Source organism: Parus major, chromosome 2, assembly GCF_001522545.3.
Source record: "Parus major isolate Abel chromosome 2, Parus_major1.1, whole genome shotgun sequence".
NCBI lineage: Eukaryota > Metazoa > Chordata > Aves > Passeriformes > Paridae > Parus > Parus major.
In genome coordinates, this window is record NC_031769.1 from 75,207,509 (window position 1) to 75,227,953 (window position 20,445).

The 20,445-nt window shown below is 38.2% G+C and overlaps 2 protein-coding genes across 27 annotated transcripts in view; both read left to right on the forward strand.

Annotated features, from left to right (window-relative positions):
* Positions 1-19,471, forward strand: part of IKZF1 (IKAROS family zinc finger 1) — a 71,640-nt gene extending 52,169 nt beyond the window's left edge. For 18 of the 21 annotated variants that reach the window (XM_015653145.3, XM_033512139.1, XM_015653175.3 and 15 more), the window contains 4 exons: positions 4,228-4,395; positions 6,306-6,431; positions 10,763-10,897; positions 15,084-19,471. In XM_015653145.3, the coding sequence (XP_015508631.2) occupies positions 4,228-4,395; positions 6,306-6,431; positions 10,763-10,897; positions 15,084-15,787 (1,133 nt within the window). In that variant the 3' untranslated portion in view covers positions 15,788-19,471. The remainder of the gene's footprint in view (positions 1-4,227; positions 4,396-6,305; positions 6,432-10,762; positions 10,898-15,083) is intronic. The other 3 variants (XM_015653153.2, XM_015653292.2, XM_015653266.3) reach the window with 2 other exon arrangements.
* Positions 1-20,445, forward strand: part of CDH18 (cadherin 18) — a 1,344,136-nt gene that overhangs the window by 663,836 nt on the left and 659,855 nt on the right. The window lies entirely within an intron of this gene.

Genomic DNA, 20,445 nt, shown 5'->3' on the forward strand with positions numbered 1-20,445 from the left:
TTTTTCTTTCTTTTCTATAAATTTAAAATGAAAAATTACTTCTGTGTGAGGCCTTTTAAACAGACCCTCGGGCTGAAGAGGAGGCTGTAGTGGTTGAAACAATATGTTGCAACTTGAAATGTACTTAGAGGTAGAAGTCTTAGTGCTTGTTTAAGCAGACTGCTCTTTTGTTAAAAAGCCCCCACTGTTGCTGGATCAGAGGAGCTGTTTCAGGTTCCTAAAGGTCCATGGCAGTGTTTGCACCAGGGCTGAATGGCCTGTGTGAGGACATACCTGACTTTAGGGAGGTGGTGGGCACAGCTGCCTTTGTTTCTCGTACACTCCTTGGTACCCAGCCTGCTGTCTTTGAGGGTGAGCTAGGCTGCCTGGTCCCTGTGACAATATCCCCAGGTGCCACCTCACTCAGTGCCAGGTCATTTCCCCAGCACAGACCTTCAGCTCCACGAACTTCTTGCCTGGCAGAGGGATCCATTTGCCTGCCAAGGGTGCTTTGGGTGCTACCACACAAGGATTGTCACTTGAAGATTTCTCCACCCTTTGCAGAGCTCTTCCCTTCCCAACTAGACCCTCTCTTTAATAAGGGAATGTAGTTCAAGCCTACAGTGGAAGCACCCCACAAGGGGCACTTGGCTCAGGAGATCCCCTTCCTTTATATTTAATAAAACTAAAGGGTGCGAAGTTTTGTCCCTGGATCCTTCCATGGAAAGAATGCCTTTGCTTTCCCACCTTCCTCATCCTCAGCTCCAATCCTGAGCAGCCTCTTTGAATGAGCTCAGGTGGTTTTTCAGGGGCTGGCAAAGGAGTTGTAATTCAGAGCTGGTAGTTTAAAATAAGGGGATGTCATGGCGAAACAGTGGTGACTGCTTTTCCTTTCAGCTGTGCTGTGAAAATTAAAGTCTAAATGGGATATACTGTTACAGACATTTAACTTACTATGCCAAAGCCCATTTCAGTACATGCCTGGTGAAGGAATAAGCCTCATAAATGAATTACTTTGCTGCTAATTCATGTAAAACCTGCATATGCAGTGAGGTTTTCTTAAATAAATATCTGATAAGTGAACAAAACTCTAGCACACTAAATGCCAAAATAAAATGACTGCCTGACCTGATAAAAGACATAATTGCTTTTAATGAATACACCTCTCAAGTGCTGATATGCAGAGCAGCACCTGATATTTCTGCCCTTTCCTGTCTGCAGGCAGCTGTACAGCACTGACTGCTTCCTATCACCTTGCCTGTTGCTTGTATCTTCAGAACAAATCCCACCTCACAGATGCCCAACTCTTCTCACTTCCCTTTCAGTTCATTTTCTCCAGCTTGCCACTGACTTGTTTGGTGTTTAAGAAAAAGGAGATCTTGAAAGGAGAAAGAAACTCCTGCTCCCTGATGCTGAAACCTCAGACTATATTCAGGCTTCTCTTGCTCACTCTGCATGTATTTGCATATACATGGATATCTGTGTATGTGTGTGCATAGGTGTATATAAGGCCTCCTTATAGGTACACTAAGTTAAGTTACCAGTTAGTTCACTCACATCTTGTTACTTGGTTCTGAATGTCTCAGATTTACTTAGAGAGCTCTGCAGGTCTCTAAGCATTAGGTGATCTTATCATTGCTTAAGAAATTAGAAGTATTTTAATTAAGATTATAAGTATTCTTCACTGAATAAGTAGTCCAGGGCCCAAGCTCCTACTAAGGCTTGCAAATCACTGCAATGGTGATAATTGCTGATTGAATTCAGGATTCCATTGCAGTTTTTGTTCCTGGGCCTATATTTGGTCATGACTACGTGCCCAGGACAGGTACGTAGTATTCAGACCTGGAGATGATAATACACTGTTTAGACTGTTTAGAAAAAGCGTAATTATATATTTTTTCTTTCCATCCTGTTCCATCCACGTTTTTGGAGGTATCGCCACACCCAGTAACCTTCCATCAGTGGCTGTCAGCGTCCTGGCATGTCTGGGAGTTTTGCTGGGCTCATAAAAGAGGCATTCCTCACCCCAGTAGTTGCAGCATGGTCAGCTAAGGGCCAGCCAAGCTACACATAGCTTCAGCATCATAGTTTCCCTTCTACAGCAACATGAGTTCAGGCTTCCTTACATCTGATCCCAATTTAAGTTTTGTGAAGTATTTAATGTGCAGCAGTCTCATTTGAAATGCTCCTTCTGTCTTTTCCACCTAGTGCAAGGCTTCACCCTGTACTTGGGAGAGCTGTAGGCTAGAGATACATTTCATTCTTACTTCACTTTACATTTCATTCCTGGAGTACTTTTATGGTTCTTGTTTTGTCTTCTTATGGTCCTCTGAGTCAAAATAACAGGAATGAATGCTAGAAAAGCTGCTTTGTAAGAATTAATTATTTCTCCTGAATGTGTCCCCCTTGCTGAGCTGACTTCTTCTATTTACTATTTCAGTCCATTTCTGAAAAAAACTTTCTGCACTAAGTAACTGCCCCAAAGATTAAGAAGTAGAGAGATGTCTGTTTTCTTTTCTGCCTAATTATACCATGCATGGCTTAAGAAGTACATTGCAAAGTCCTATCAGGCTTATGCTGGCATTTTTGCATGCCATCCCAGCTGAACCAGATGTGGGAATAGTTTAGATGAACAGAGATACTTGATGGACAAAGTGAGCTCATTTACCTTGATAGGCAGTATGCTGCTCTGCTTAAAAGTGACCAATGAAAATGTCTTGCCATAAAGGGGATTCATTTTGCTGTTTGATGAATTCTAAAGCTGCCAGCCCTGAAGACAGAGTTTTCATATTTTTGGGTTGGGACAGTGCTGCTCTCTAATTGATCTTCAGCTGCCCCGCTGCATTACCCAGATGTCAAAAATTATTATGCTGCACGTATATGGACATATATGGACATAAAAGGTTATCCTAGGTGTGCAAAATGATACATGATGTTTAAATGAGAGAGAATAAATAATTTAATATTTTTTATTTTAGTGTTTTAACTTTAGCGCTGAAATCTTAAAAACAGTGTTATTTCTACACACAAAAAAAGTCAAAACTAAGAACAAGTCATTTTTGGGATGTCTCTAATGTTGAGGCATTATAATTACTACAACAGGATTAACTGATGCCTAAGAGAAACAAAGTTCAGCAAATTTTTAAAGACTAGTTTGACTTAGTTGAGGGCATGCAAATGCAGTTTTTGCTGATAGAATGCTCTTATGTGTAATTTTTCTTTTATTCCTGTCTGGTAGAACTGGAAATGTACTTTATTACCCACTGATTTCAGAAAAGATCTCATGCATCATAAATTTAAAAAAAAACAAACCCAAAAACAAGAAAGAAAACAAAAAACCCCAAACTAATAAAATATCATATTGATTTTAAACAACACTAAAAAGCAAACAACAGCCATATTAATTTTTGCAAAGGCTTTGATCCACTTCCTTGATAACAGGCACCAGTTTAGACAAATCAAGGCTGTGTCTCTTCAAGTTTTTCCACATCTGTCCAAACCATCAGAGACTGTTTGTGCAGCTCCTCTGTTCATACCTTACCTAGAGAAGTGTTGGGCTTAGGTATGGAAGTACACAGCTTCCTTTGCACTGTCTTAACTTCTGTGATTTTACTCTCTACCTTTCTCTCTTTTTCTCTGCTTCTTTCCTGATTTGGCTGCTTAGGGACAGACAGGTAATGGAGAAGAAATTGAAAGGGAAAATACAGGGAAAATGTAAATGAAAAGAAGTTATTATAACTGTTATAATGAAGTGCCTTTCATTTAAATATAAGAATGTAACGCTGAAATGAACTTGTGATCCTGAAATGCATTTTTAATGAGTTTCCTTTTTATTTTGCTGCTTCAGTGGCATATTTTAAAGACCCTTTGAAAAAAGCCACATTAAAAACCCCACCAAATGCCACAACATGCAAAATTGGATATTGGTTTATTCCAAAACTGCTGATCAGGAAGAGTGGCTCTTCAACACAAAATGTTGCAGTCACTTTATTTAAATGAGTTTGAATTTGCATTGTGATGTGCCATTCTGATTTAGAAAAAAAAAATTAGATTTTCAGATCAAATTGACCCAGCCAGTGAAGCATTAAGAAACTGGCAGGTTTAGTCTGAAAGCCTCATGTTATATCAAACTTGCAGCCGGTGGAAGTCACAGAGCAGCAGTGAGAAAACAACTTTCTCCCTGAAATCTTTCTCTTGTTACCACATAAGATTTTTTTGTTCTCACATATTTTCTCCTTCTTCCCATAGGAGAACGCCCTTTCCAGTGCAATCAGTGTGGAGCCTCCTTTACGCAGAAGGGCAACCTTCTGCGCCACATAAAGCTGCACTCAGGTGAAAAGCCCTTCAAGTGTCACCTGTGTAACTATGCTTGCCGCCGCAGGGATGCCCTCACGGGACACCTGAGGACTCACTCAGGTAAGTGAAGGTTTGGGAATAACCAGGGCTGCTTATCACCATACCTGCTGAGGAGATGGGGGTGGCCACTGTCCTGAGAGCTCTTCTCACACTGAGGATCTGAATATCCCCATCTTGGGGTTAACCAAGCTGTGAGCTGGCCACAGTGTGTTAGCAGCAAAGAAATTACTAAACACATGTCACACTCACAACCCTTCACCAGAAGAACTGGGATTTTTACCATACTTCTTGGCTGATTCAAAGTTTCTGTATTAGAGATTCATCTTACAAGCCTCATGTGAATAATCCATTTCATAGAAGTACAGAAATGACTTAAGTTGATAAATGTTTTAAGGTTAGGGATAATATAAAGTTGAAACACAGTCTTGTATTCATCTTCAGCCTAAGGAATGAACACTGCTTACAGCATTTAGCAGGAGTTGTTTGTTGCACATTGTTATTACAACTACTTTGAAAGAGAGAGTGGGGAGAAGGTAGAGAATGGGAGAAAGAAAGTTAATAATTCCACAAAAGAGGACTCTGGCAGAGTTTTTCCATGTCTCTCTCAACAGTGATAGGGAGACATGAATAAATATTTTTGAATAGATGCACTTCCCCCATTACCATGAACCTCTCATTGACAGAAGCCACAGTCACATACCTTCTGTGAAGTAAAACCAATTTATCACATTTAAAGTGCCTTTAAAAGCAGAGTGCCCTCTCATCTAGTTTCCCAAGCTGCAAATGCAATATTTGGATGGGAGACCTCCAATACACATTTCTGGAATTGACACTGGTAATGTTACTGTGAAAGTTGATTTTGGTTTCTGGGTGGCAGAAGGGGAGCTCTCAAAGTGATTTTTTTGTGGTCAAAAAATTAGGGAAATTCTTCTCTAGCACATGTATTGAATAATAAGATCCTTAGAGTTGATCCCTGATTTCCAAAATAATTTCCATTTCTCCTTTTTTTTCCCAGCCTGACTGAGGAGAACACATATAGTATTTTGCCTCCCTCTCCCTTGTTATTATTGATCTTCATGAATGCACAATTTGAAACATAGCTTTTCATATATATATATACATATATATATATGAAATCTCACCTAGACACTCCTGGCAAACACTGAGAATTCCATAGTTAAAGAGACAATGGCTAAACTATAGATAATGATTATTTCCTGCAATTGGCAAATTGACACCAATATATTATAAAAGAAGTTGGATGTCTGAATCTGATTTTCACCTAAGAATCCATAAATAAAATTCAGAAATTAAACTGTGTAACTATCTAAAATTGTGAAATCACATATAAAATTACAGTCTTGTTGTGTTAAGACAGAAAATTAAAGTCCAGAAGTACACAGAACAGTATTTTTGGTGAAAAATTCCTAGAACTAGCTAGATCTGGATTGGTGTAATGCAGGAAATAAATTATCATGCCATTTATCTTGAATTTCCAGAAGCAGAAAACATGCAAAATCTAAGATCTTCTTAAAAGAGTTGATCTGTTGTTCTGGTTCTGTTTACACCAGAACTGACCTCCAACCAAGCAAGTCTCTACCTGCACCACCAGTTCATCCACTGGCAGTCTCTGTGCGACTGGACACTAAAGAAACTCCTCCCAGACCTTTGAAGGTGTCTCAGTTTCTAACCTGTGTAGATGCAGTTTTTAAAGATTTAATGTCACAGTCTTTATCTGATCTGAATCATCTAAAATCAGTTTGCAGCACCCATAGAATTAGCCCGTTGATGTAAAGATATGCAAACAATTTTCCATTAGTTGTTTTTCACTTAGATTTTTAAACTGATGAAATCTTCCTTCACCACAGCATGTATTTATTTTTGGGGTGGACTTTTTATCCCTTGTCCTTACCATTGCTAATATGCTGTTGAATGTCTCATCTGAATCTCATAAATTGTGTTTTCTCCAGTTGGCAAACCCCATAAATGTGGATACTGTGGTCGCAGTTACAAACAGCGCAGCTCTTTGGAAGAACATAAAGAACGTTGTCATAACTACCTTCAAACCATGAATCTCTCAAGCAGCATCTATCCAGGTAATAAAAGTGTCCATTTGGGGAATACTGCTGTCCTGTTATAAATGCAGAGAAAGGAGTACAAAAGAATCGATAGTACCATTTGTGGCAACTTTTGCTTTGGAGAGTCAGGCACATCCCCCGTATGTATGATACTGTGTCTGGATTTACTCTTTATTTGATAAACATTTGGCTGTTTTTTCACTTTGTTTAGCTCCAATAAAAAGCCAAAGCACAATTCAAACATGTAGCAAAACACTTGCAAGACTTGGAAAACATCAGTTTGTCATCTCAAGACAATATGGTTACATCACCTCACCACCTTCTCTTGGAGGCCTAAATTGCAATACACTTGAGGATGTATTTTTAATCAAGACTTAATGCCAGTGTTCTAGATAGGGCTGAATAATCTGCACTGCACATCTCCTCCCCTTCCCTGGCACGGCTTAAAGGGCTCACTTGACCACTGGGATCAACTCATCTAACAAGGATGAGCTATCTGGCTTTGATTTTATTCTGCCAAGCAAGAGGACATAAAGCCAGAGATATTTAATTTAGGCAGTTTGACTTGAGACAAATTAGCCAGAATGGCTAATAATTTGTTGACAGCCTTCTTCCCAAGCTTCCTTTTGAAAGAAAATTGGGGGAAGGTAAGGACCTGTGTTGAGACTAGTGTAATGATGAAGGTAAAGCCCATTTCTGGGAGAATATCAAAAAACTATGCTCAGAAAGAGAGGAAGCAGATATTGGAGCTTGGATTATATTTTTTATCAAAGATCCAGATGATCTGTATAGGACTGATCACAGTGATTAGCCATGCAAAGTCCTCTTGCATGTGCAGTTTTAGATGGAGAAGATCCAGCTTCTCTGGTGGAGTTTAAACCCAGCCAGTAAGTTCCATTTCCTACATGTCTTTTTAATCCTGTCATTTATATGTTATTTAGTTTGTCAAATGACAAAAATGGAAAGTTCTCTCTGGCCTCTTTGCAATGATGCTTCATTTAATATTTTATATCTGTACAGAACCTGAATATGTTTTTACAAGCTATCAAATAATGTAAAGTATATGCACATAATGATAGCAGTGAATACAACTGAGATGCTTCTGCAGACAGCATGTTAGAGCAGTATCCCTTCTAATTTTATTTAGGGGCTGCAGAATATATGAATAGAAAACCTCAATGTAATAATATACAGAAAGCAGCAATAATTATTTCTTAAAGAAGTAACAGGATTTAGAAGCAAATATTCTGGTTTGGGATTTCAGTCTTCAGTGTCTGGCACATCGATTTAAGTGCCTGCACACTGAATTTGAAAATCTATGTGAATGAATGGCTGAACTACTATGAAACTCTTAGTAAGATGAAACTGATGTCAGGAATCATAAACTTTAATGAGAAATTAAACAGTTTTAGGGACTGACCCTTGTTTATATCAAATCCTGGCAAGAGAGCTTGCACTAGTTACAACTAAATATCTAATAACTCAGTGGGATAAAAACTTGAGGAATTAATTAATGCTTTGAAATAATCACTTCTTGTATATACATTAAAATATATGTATTTCTTCTTGTATATTCTTCTTGTATTCTTGTATATTCCATATTTGACATAATAGGACTGCTTTTGAAAATTAGAAAAAAAATCAAATTAACTAAAGAGTTTTAATCTCATATTCAGCCAAAGACTTCATGCTTAAAGAAATTTAGTCCTCAGTTAACAAGTCAATGCTATACTGTTCTAAAAAATGAAACTTTCTTGCATTTTTCCTAGTATTTTGCATGATGAAAATGTAGAAAAAACAGTTGAGAATGAGTGGATGTCCTGTGAATTTTAGTGTGTTCTATAATGTCTCTAGAAAAGCTAGTAATTATAATACTACTCTTCTTAAATTATTTCAAGGTGTGATGTGGATCTGTTAGAGCCATTATTCTGACCCCTTTTTCCCCAGCCTCAAAAAAAGTTGGTACAGAAGTATCTGCTAGAGCATCTGATTTGACATTCTGCCACAGCAAGATTGCTTTTTACAGCATTTTAAAAATACTTCATGCAGTATACATAGAAAAATGTTAGTAGGGAGAACCTAAACTCGTAGAAGCTTTCCCTCAGCTTCTAAATCTAACAAATGTAATTGAGAAAGAACTTAAATAAGGGAAAGATAGAGTAAAAGGGAGTAAGAGGAACAAGAAATTTTAACTTGTGTTTTCTCTCTTTAAGAGAAGAAAATATAGCACAAAATTGGAACCTGACAAATTTAATGGCAAAATATTTATTTTAGAAGACTATAATCTCACTGTCCATGTCAAACTCTTCTCTTAGAGATATTACCAGAGTTTTTCATTTGAGTTGAATGGAAGTGTGCTGAAGTCTTACCAGGCTTAAATAAAACAGCAGGAGAAGTAGTTTATGAAATTTTGAAAGGTTCAATTACAGTTCTTCAGTCACTGGGAATTTTTGTTTGAAAAGATAAAATTATTTTTTTTCAGTTCATAGACACCAAATTATAGAGAAATAGTTATTAATTTGGTAGCAAATTTCAGAGGGTTTCAGTTGCAAGTGCTGGGGATTAGTACATGATTCAATTTGCCCCCCTTTTTAATAATAGTTTTAGAAGTTTGAAAGTTTGACTGTTGAATACATGACTTATCCTCTCTTGAACCAATTAGAAAAGGAACGCCACTATATCCTAATCAGATATTTCCTGATCATTGCAACTTTTAACTAAATGCTCGGTCTTTTGTGTCCCTGTTGAATGTTTGCTTTAAAACATTCTCTGTAAGTCTCTTCCTGAGTTGGTACCTGGAAGCCTGGGTCAGCATGAGGTGCTGGTGTGTTCTTGTTCAATGGTGGCTATGTATCATAAACACCTTTTACTCTTCTGCACCTTCATGACTAAATTCTTCTCATTGCCTGCATTGGTCACAATCTTTAGTGTCTTATGGGACTGGAACATAATTCCATGAAATTCCCTGTAACTGTCATTGGCACTGGCATTTTCATTGTCACTATCACTGTCACTGTAGTATGTGATGCTGCAGCAGGGACTCAAGAACCAGTTGTGTACTCAGTTTGGTTGCAGAGCATTGCTGAATAGGACACTTCACCTGCTCCTCACAGTTACCCACCAGAACTGATTTCATGTATGTCAGGAACAACAAAATTTTCACAATCATCCTTTTATGGCTGTGGTATATTTTTAGAATAACACTGGATTGCAATGATGTGCTCTCAGCTATTGAGAAACACACAGGTACCAGAGTAATGGGCCCTGTGAACCAGTAAATCCAGTGATAAAATAAATTCTCAGCAGGCACAGAAGGAAAAATGTAGCAGAAGGGATCACTTAATTGAAACAGCTCAAATAATCAAAGTATAAAAATCATCTTTTGTGTCTTCAATAGCAACTGAAAAGTTCAGGGAAAGTGTCCATATCTTAGTAGCAGATAAAAGTAAAGTTAACTCCTTTTTCTCCCTTGACAAACAAACAAAAAAGCCTCCAAACCCCACCAGCAAAACAGTTGTGCTGTGATCTCAGTGCATTCACCTTCTCGTTAAATACTAGAAATCAGAAATACCTTTCCATACATTTTTCACAGTCATTGTTTGACAGTGCATTTTCATACATCCCTTTTGTTTCTGCAGGAAAGTACTGAAGTAAAATATACTGAAAGTGAGATAGCCTTCTTTTTCTAAAGCCTCACAGTTAAGCCTCTAATGCTACAGCCTCAGCAGCAGCGGGAGGTTGGGAAACAGGTTTGGCTATTGGAAATCAGTATTCCACTGAAGGTGTGATTTTATAAATTAAAATTGTTGAAGTCTAAAATACCATCAAGGAGGTATTGAAATATTTGCTATAGGATAAAAGGGGCTGGAGACAAGGGTTGGTGTAGCTTCCACTGCTGGAGTTGAGAAGTTTATCCATTTTTCCTGCTGAGGAAGCAACTATCATACGGGGGTCTCACTGGGAGAGGGTGTGGAAGGACATTGCGGGGGATTTCAGTAGTAGAGTGGAAAGATGAGCTTCATTTGTGTCTAGGATAAAGTTAGGACCTAATTTATTCACAGAAATGCTGAGTCGCTGTAGAACAAGGGTGGAGTGATTATGTGACATACAGGCAGAAACCTTGCCTCCCACTCTTGGGTCCTAAATGAGGAAAACATGAGCATGTACATAGATTAATCAGCATGAGGTAATTTGTTACTGAGAGTCAGTATTGTCCTGTGTCTCATATGCTGAGCTCCTTTGTCCAGCTGCTTGGGAGCTAAAAGACATTGACTGACAAACAATAACCTAAGACAACAGTTCCATTAAAATGGAACCTGCCTAACCCTTCTGATGTCATTTAATTTCAGTCATAAAAGACGAAAGTAACCAGTGTGAAATGGCTGAAGACCTGTGCAAGATAGGGTCAGAAAGAGCCCTCGTGCTGGATAGACTAGCAAGTAACGTCGCCAAACGTAAGAGCTCTATGCCTCAGAAATTTGTTGGTAAGAGTTAAACATTTGCTGTCTCCTAAAAATAAAATAAAACAAAGCCCCCTAAAAGATCACAGCATTTTTACTTTTGCTTTATAATTTTATTTATTTTGCTAAATTAACAATATGTATCTCTGTAGAAGCAGATACAGAGATGTGTTGGGAAAAAAAAAACAACCTAAGCATCTCCAGCATAAATTTTTGCATGTTTAATTTTTCACATCTGGAGATCAATTTTACATCTTTTTCCTGCCTTTTTAAAAGCTTACAGGCCAGATAATTACAAATCTGAACAGATTCTTGAAGTTGCCCTAAGAACCTGAAGATAGGTATAGAAGTTTCCTGTTGGGATAGCATTGGACCACACCTTCAGAGTTATTTTATTCAATTCTTGAATGACATTCAGATCTAGGCATATTGGTGTTTCTGAAAGCGTTTGTGAATAGTTGAGCATAGACTGGGTAATCTTCTTCCTGTTGGTAAAATCTGTTTATTTTTACAGCCTAAATTAATATGTTAATATGTTAATATTAACACTAATATGTCTGAAAATAGTACCTAAATGAAAGGACCTTTGTGTACATTCTATGAATGATGCAAAAACTTCATGCCCATTTGCACGTAGCAGTTCTTGTCTTAATTAAGCCTATAAAATGAAGGCTACACATATTGTTCTGTTTAATAGGCCTGTCTAAGTAGGGATTACATCAGTTTTGTGAGATCCACAGACAATATTTTGTCAGGTATATAAGGTCGGTCTTCAATAACTAAAAACATGGGAGATCAGAGAATAGCATATACTCATATCTAGTTAGGTTCTTTTTTAATTCACTGTATATTTTTTAAAATACTATTCTCTAGGAGACAGTCAGATTAAATTTTCTGAAACAAAATGTGTATTAAGAAAGTCTTCAGTCAAAAGTCAAGGCAAAAAAAAAGAGACCAGTTTATGTGACAGAAAATACAAATATACTTTCTTGAACAAGGAACATGTGAAAGAAAAATTAGTATTTCCTAGAAATAGTTTTCCTAGAAATAGAAAAAGGAAAAGGGAGTTTCAGCTATGTTGGGAGGTGCAACAAAATGTTTTAAATTAAATTCCAAGGCTTTATTCAAGTCCAAAGACAAAAATTCTAAGACGTCGTCAAGGATAAGAAGTGCTTATGCTTATTAAAGAGCAAAAGTTGTGGTAGAGATAGATACCAAATATATATCAACTATAATATATATGTAAGGCAAAGACTTAGTTTAGACACTCTAGTAACTGCATTAGGCAAGGTACCAACTCTGTGAAAGCTCCAGGAAGATCAGAAGTGCTAAAACTTAAAGGTACTATGCAAATTGTCCTTGAGTGTGGACTGGCTGTTTAGTTCTCTTTTCCTCTGTTTACCTGAGAAACTGTAAAGAAAGCCAGTTTAACTATGAGTTTTAGGAGGGCAGAGTTTCCTGTCAGTTTTTCAGGGTGAAGTGTAGGAAGACAACCTACTGACAGCAGATTTTTGTGGAAATCTGCTATCCTTCAAAAGGAAAAAGTTTTCTAACAAGAAAATGCTCCCAAATCCTTTCCTTTCCAAACCTCATCTGCTTCTTCATACAGTAGAAAAATTCCTGATTAACACAAGGTAGGGCTAGCTGGTGAGGAGAGCTTTTGGGTACATGTTTATTACTCCTGGAGATTATCATGTCATCCCAATACTGTGCTGAATTCCAGAGAGAAGGAGCAAATGTCATCCTTCACATAAGGGAAGGAGTGTTATCTGCTTTACTAGTTTTTCTCAAGAATAAATTGAATTAATTTTAACCAAATTCACTAAAAATTAATTACCTTACAAAAATGAGATTGTTCAAGAAATTCAGACAGTTATACTGTAAAATTCTCTCTGTATTCCAAACTGGAATAGTTCCCAAACTCAAAAGAACTGGGCCATCCAAACCAGAGAGTGAGAACTTCATGAAAGGTTGACATATGGCTATAATGAAGAATAGGCAGCCAAAAGAGGGATTAAAAAATACTAAGAGAAAAGGTGCCTACATGCTCTGAGTGCATTTTTACTGTTTAAGTACCTCATGCAGAACCCTGAGCAGTGCAAACCTTGAAGTGCGTCAAACCATTAGCAGTTTAATTTACTTATGCTCTAATAACCACAGAAATGAGCTATTATTTTTAATGAGTGCAAGTATTACTGCATTGCCCAGATATAGAAATAGTACCTGCCTACCCTACCTTTGTGTCTATTTCAGACACTTTGCTTGGAAACAAATTTTTCTTATGAACACTTGATCCTCCCAGCACAACTACCAACTAGTTATGCTACATAAAGCAAATACTACCCAAGAAACAGATATTAAAATCATGCTTTCTGGATGCCCAAAATTTTGTTTATAATGAAGATCAGTTCAAGTTTTCAGTGGTGTGCAATTCCCATGGAATATGAATGATTTTGACTTAATTTTTCCTCCTTGAATAAAGTGTATACATTCACGTTAAGAGAGTTTTTCTGTATTTAATTCAAGAGTCTTTTGCAATGCCTACTTTGAATCTTAGGCGACTCTGCCTGAAAAGTATAACATTATAAAGGATAAATCAGGAATAAAAAATAATCTAGCCCAAATTGGCAAAATGATTGGGAAAGAAAACAAGAGAAACTGGAAGCTTGTGTAGCATAGCAGCTATAGGTACTTATGCAATGCTCAGGGTATTTCTTTCTCTGCTTTCAGAGCATGGAGATGGTATGAAGCCATATCTTGTGGGAAATGTAGACCACAGGACTTCCTACGCTTTAGCCCCCATCATTGCAAAAGTGCCATGCTAAAAGGTTTTTGGTCTCTTCACTGACTTTGAATGGTCAATCTCAGTAGAAACTGTGTGGAAAATTGTTGATAAAATAATGTGCAGATCTTCTGATAAAATTTCCATGCTTCTGTTAGCATTTCTTTTGACAAATTAGGACTTTCCAAGACATACCAGTAAATTTCATGTTGATCAGGACATCGTGATAGCACTTCACACAGATGTTTGTGGCTTTTAGTGTTTCCCCAGATCTGAAGAGCTAGAAAATCCATCCAGACTATTAACAATATGTTATTGGTAGATCATAGGAGCCTGTGAAAATCTTTTACCTCGTTACATTTGCATGAATTTATTAAGGGCCTGGTAATAACTTTGATGGTTTACACTGTTAGAGAGGACTGCTCATGTTCATAAAATCAACATCTGTACATTTCCACTCCTAACTTTTCCCTTCTATGTTTTCCTTTCTGTTCAGTAATGGGGGGGGAAATTGGAGTGAAACTCAGCTTTCATTACTGGGTTATCCAGCTAAATATACATTAGTGTTGTCTGATTTAAAAAAAAATAAAGAAAAAACCAAACAGATTTACCCCTTACTTTTGGCATCCCATCAGATCCCAAAGTTAACAGTAACAAGTAATCTTGCTTTAGATAGGGCTTTCTACCTTGAAAACTATGCTCCAACTACAAATGCACTTAATTTTTTTTCCGTGATTCTTGGTTACTCCTGTACACAATAACTTTTTGACACAAAATATTTAGGAACATGGGTAGCTTCTGGTAATGTGTCTAACATGGCTTATGGTAGGTGTGTAGGGATGGTGGCAATACATAAAATAAATTTTTTGTTGTTTCTTCTCCAAATGACATGTATGTGACCACGTTGCTGATGTAGGTTATTTCTAAGAAACCGAAGGTCTGAAACTAAACCATGCAATTTCCAGTCTAAGAATGGACTAATACCTTAGGTAAAAATATTGATAATATGCTTCATGCTCTGAAGCATCAGGCCAAGCTTGCTGTGGCTGTGTGGGCACACCAGCTTCACCAGCCACAAAGGCAGTGCCTCTGCTCACTGTAGGAGGCAGATGAGAGACGTCACTGAGAAAGGAGAAAGACATGACAAAGCACTAGATCTGTAGCTCCCATGAGTCCCCGTATAATTATTTCTAGTATTTCTTTAATCCATTTGCTTTTCCAAAGCCCTCAAATTATTTTGCATGCTAAAAAAGACCACCAACAGACCACTTTTCTGAGCAGCTGTATTAGAGAACTGTGAATACCTTAGGTGGATCTCAGAGGTGGATTCAGTCAACTCTCTTCTTCCCTGTTTTATTGATCCATTATGTTAATTTCCTTAATCGTGTAGAAATCAGCCCTCTAACTCCTCACTGTTTTTCACTGCAGGTGACAAATGTTTGCCTGATCTTCCATATGATGCCAGCATCAACTACGAGAAGGAGAATGAACTCATGCAGACGCACGTGATTGACCAGGCCATCAACAATGCCATCAGTTACCTGGGGGCAGAGTCCCTGCGTCCCCTTGTCCAGACACCGCCAAGTGGCTCTGAGGTGGTGCCTGTCATCAGCCCCATGTATCAGCTCCACAAACCTCTCGGGGACAATCAGATTCGCTCCAACCTCCCTCAGGACAGCACAGTGGAAAACTTGTTGCTGCTTTCCAAAGCCAAGTCTGTCTCCTCTGAACGAGATGTCTCTCCCAGCAACAGCTGCCAAGACTCAACAGATACAGAGAGCAATAATGAGGAGCGCAGTGGATTGATCTACCTGACAAACCACATAGGTGCTCATGCAAGAAATGGCATCTCTATAAAAGAAGAAAACAGGCAATATGATGTCTTGAGAGCAGGTAGTGACAATTCCCAGGATGCCTTCAAAGTGATCAGCAGCAATGGGGAGCAAGTAAGGGTTTACAAGTGTGAACACTGTCGAGTCCTTTTCTTAGATCACGTGATGTATACAATCCATATGGGTTGCCATGGGTTCCGTGATCCTTTTGAATGCAACATGTGTGGCTACCACAGCCAGGACAGGTATGAATTCTCTTCCCACATAACTCGAGGGGAGCACCGTTTCCACATGGGTTAAGACACTGGCCTCAACACAAACACATTGAGCCTCAACAGCTGCATTACTGGAGCTGCATGAGCCATGACAGAAATAAAGCAAAAGTCAGCTGGACAGTAAAAATCACAAGAGAATCAGAAGTTCAGCAATGTTCTCCCACAAGAACAGGGATTTCATTTTGGTAGCATGCATTGCAACTCAGTTTTCTAAAATGAGTTTTTACTGAAAATGTTTGATCACCAAAAACCTTTAGTAATATAAGTAGGAGCTTTTGTAGTCACATTGCTGAAAGCCTTTCCCTGAACTGATGCTTCTTGCAAGCCCCCCTTGCCAGAACTCTTAACCACGCGCAGAATGCTCAACACAACGAGGACACAACAGGCAGCAGTGGCCAGGCTTTCTCTCTTAACACCCTGAGCAGAGGGCTCTTCTACCAGATGTATGTTTTTTTGACTTCTGGTATTATTTGACTCTTTTGAGAAGATTGAACTCAACTAAAGATGGAGGGACCCATCTCAGATGACTTCATGGACAGCTGGGGTGGGATGGGACCACCCCCAGCCAGAAGGTTGTGAGTTGCTTTGGTGGTAAGAAGTAGAACATTTCCACCTGGAAGGGTGCTACTGGTATTTACATCACAACATGCCTTGTTTGTGTCACTAGGCAGACAAACAGGAATGCAAAAGATAGAAGAAACACCTTTGTAATATACTCTGTGAAGTATGAATTGCATTTAATGTATAGAAAAAGAGTATTATTGGCTCTTTTTGAATAAATATTTTCTCTTCCTATACAATAAACCCCCACTTTTTGTTAAGCAACCCCTCCTTTCTCTGCATATAAAAGCTACAATGTATTTAATTTTTCTTTAAAGTTTTAGTTATTTAGAAAAGTATGATGTACAGTTGAGAAAGTAGATAGGTATATGTGTGGAGAGTCTTCTAAAGCACATTTTTCATCTTTTTAAACTGTCTGGGAAATATCCAAATGTCCCTCTCGTAGATATAAAAAAAATCCCATTTTGCTTGCACAGAAGATGTCCTCTTGTAAATTTTGTGGCTCTACTCATAAGTGTTGCACTTGATTATTTTTAAAACACTGAGATTAATTAAACCAGCCAGTCAAAATTTTCAGCTGTCTTCTTTTTTCCTGGAATTTGCCATTTAATGAGGGACCAAGGTCCACAAGCTGTGGAGAGCCTTTACTTCCTACCCAACCAGTCATTTAATGAAGTGCTTTGAGTTACTTTTCCTTCAGTAGAACTAATCTTCAGATTAAAAAAAAAAAAAAAAAAAAAAAAAAAGTTGGTTTTTGCAGAATGGAGACCAGAGGCTGCAGCACTTTGCAGAAAGCAGAAAAGTCCACCAAAATCTTTCTCCATGGTGGGTTCTGCTGCAGGTACTGTAGCTTCAGTTAGAATCAAAACTTCTGCGAATAGATTTTAACTCCAAACACATCTGATAAAAAACCTCTTTTTTAATGCTTCTACTCAGCTTCTTCTTCCAAATATTTAATTTCTGTCCCTGAACACCCTCATGCTTTAAGACTGGGTAAAAATTTTTTTGCAGCTGCATAAAAATATGTAATTGGTTCTGCATTATTTCCTGGGCAACATTCATAAAAATGACCCATCTTATTAACTGAATTTATAAGTACTTCCACTCTGCATAAGGAATGCACATTTTACAATAAACACAGTCAAATACCAAACAAGACTAGCAGTCTTGTCATACATTCACACATTTTCCACTCACAAGTGCACACAAGCACATGTATTTACTGTAAAACAGATTCAATGGGACCATGAACTGCTTGTACCTCGGCCAGAGTGGCCTGATATTACACTTGCAGCTATATTTGATAAATATTTCCTATATACACATACTGTTACAGGCATGCCGAGTTCCTTCTTCTGCTTTCACTTTTGCAGGTGTAGGTCAGGAGAAACAACACTGAAGCTGAGGAAGGACACTGATGAAAAAATGAATCACAAATGTGTGCTTGTACAACCTCAAGCCTTGGCTGTTCATGCCAGCTGTGAGGTGCTTGCTTCACTGAACATGTGAGCATGGTGGTCTTTTTACACTGAACCTGCCGGAGTGCCTGACATTGTGGTGGCTTTGTCACCAGAGATGAATACTGGGTAGGAATGCCCACAGACGCATGCATACATCCACAGCAGGGAAAGCACATTACTAGTACATCTTATGCCCCAAAAATGAGCAGCATGAACTACAGACTCTATTCCCACATTAGAGCTCAGTTACTTTAAAGGACTTTATTGATGCCCTCTACTCCAGCATTATAACTATAATGAGACTTTATCACTTGTTACCTTCCAGCCCAAGATCCTGTAAGGGGGGGGGGGCACCAGGAATCCCTGGACACGTTCATGCCCCAGCCATGGTCTTGTCATCAATGCCTGCTACAGGTTCAGCTTCAAGACAGACTGTACTTGGCAACAAGGTGTTACCAAATATTTTGTATAGGAATGATTTGAAGAGGACTTTCCAGGGGGTAACTTACATGGATGAGTTTAATTTAATTTATACTTTTCTTTAAGTACAGCTGGAATGGGTTCATTTTTCATAGCTAGTAGATATACACTCAGCTGTTCTTAACCCTCTCCAATTTTGATTGATGCCAAATGAGAGGGGACAAAGTAATTTCAAAGCCCTGCTGCAATGTCCTGTGTGAGATCAGACATTGGCTGTACGTAAATGTTCTGCTCTTACTGCTCTTAGACCTCCTTTCTGTTCTTCTTAGGTTTAGTAACTATATCCCCCATGTCATATTTTTTTCAACCCTTTATTTTAAGATTTCCCCAGCTATACAGGGTAGGGAGATGGCAGCTCACTCAGGTGGTTTTGTTTCTTTGTCTTTACCTAAAACTGATACAAATAAAGCCACATTAATGAACCCTTGTGTAAGCAAGCACAGCTCCAGTTGTGAGTTGAAGTGTACCTCAAACACAGCTTTGAAAGGAGATTACTAATTCCTGTGTAGGTTTACTGCCTTCACCACATCTCTGTGCACATGCACTCATGTCTGAGTCCCTGTGTCTTTCCTCTTGTTGACATGCACATGCCCTCTCTGTGGCTTTGTGTATCATTTTTTATATACATTTGTATGTGTACATATATCTAAAATGGTTTGTATGACATGATGATGCACTGTCACTCACAGTGGGTTTGTTTCCTGGCTCTGGAGTTTTCCTATTTATACTATAACAGAATATGTTGATGTTGTATAATAAACAGTACAGTAGTATAAGTATATTAAGACACGGTGATTCAGGGCATAGTCTAAAGGCAGAGTAAATGGCATTTTCTGTTCACTAAAGGGATTTTTCAGGTGTTCTTTTTTCCTGTGTTTTTCTCTTTCGAACAAAATCGTCTTCAATTTGTTTAGAAACAAGTGGTTTATTAATTTTATTTATGAACATATGCAAGGACGGCATGAAAATAGGATGTTGTGTATGTGTACATTGAAACAAACTGTGCCCTCAGAAAAGTTTAGTGTAATCTTTTTTCTCTTTTTTTGCTATGGTGCAATAACCTGATATGGCTTAGTTGACCTTTAAAAGGAGTAAATATGTGAGTGGTTTTAAGTTTATATCTGTTTTAAAAAAGTAAAAAATAATTACTTCCCATTTTTTCCCGAGGCATTGCCTTTTCTAATAGAATAAATTGTATTTACACCTTTTTTCTCTTTTTTTTCTTTTGCAGTCGTTTTATATTGTAACTTCATTTTCTTTGAGAATATTGTACTTAAAAAGAAAAAATTATTTCATAAAAATTGGAAATGTTATTAAATTATGTCTGCAAACTGAGATGTATCTTTTTGAGACGAGATCAAGATGAAAACCCTAAGGCCCAGAATATTTTTGTCACTCTCCTGGTGGGTGAAGGAGGCAATTGGGCACAGCTGGAGGCTCTGTGTCTGTTGGTGTGACTGTGTGGGAGGGGACACAGAGTAAGGTAAGGTGCAGGTAGACAGAGCCCCATTGGAAGTCTATCCATGTTACCCCTCCACCATAGTGAGTCCATCCGTGCTGGCCTCGCAATCCAATCTCTGTGGCCAAAAAAAGCCAAGCCCACCCAGCCCTCACCCCCTACGTGAGGAAGCCTTGCTCAACCAGCTCCAGTGAAGATCAGGTCCTGAACTGGCAACCTGCTATCCAGTGTCCCTGCCCATCCCAATCACCCAGGTCCTGCAAGCAGCTGACTTTGAGAAATGTTTGTCCTCCAGCCCTCTCCTCGAACCCTTCCCTCCCACCAGCCAGATGGAGTCATTACAGAACACAATTACTTCTGCATGTAGAGTCATGGTAATTCAAAGTAAAACACAGAGAAATTATTTCTACTATTTGCCATAACAAAGGTGATTTCTCTGCAGGCGTCCATTTCCTTCGGATTCCAGCACAGTAAATTTCACATCACATATTTAATGCAAACAAGAATCAGTGTTTTTCTCAGAAAAGGCACCATTTATAAAGTTTCAGAAATATTTCCATTTGTTAAACTGTATTATTATGAACAAAATGAGATTTTTTAAAAAAAGAAAAACAACCCCAAATCGTATTGCAATAATTCTTCTACAGGTTCCCAAAATCTAAATTTTCCTTAAGTTCCTTAAGTTTTTGTGGTATAGTTTCATCATAAACTATGACTACATAA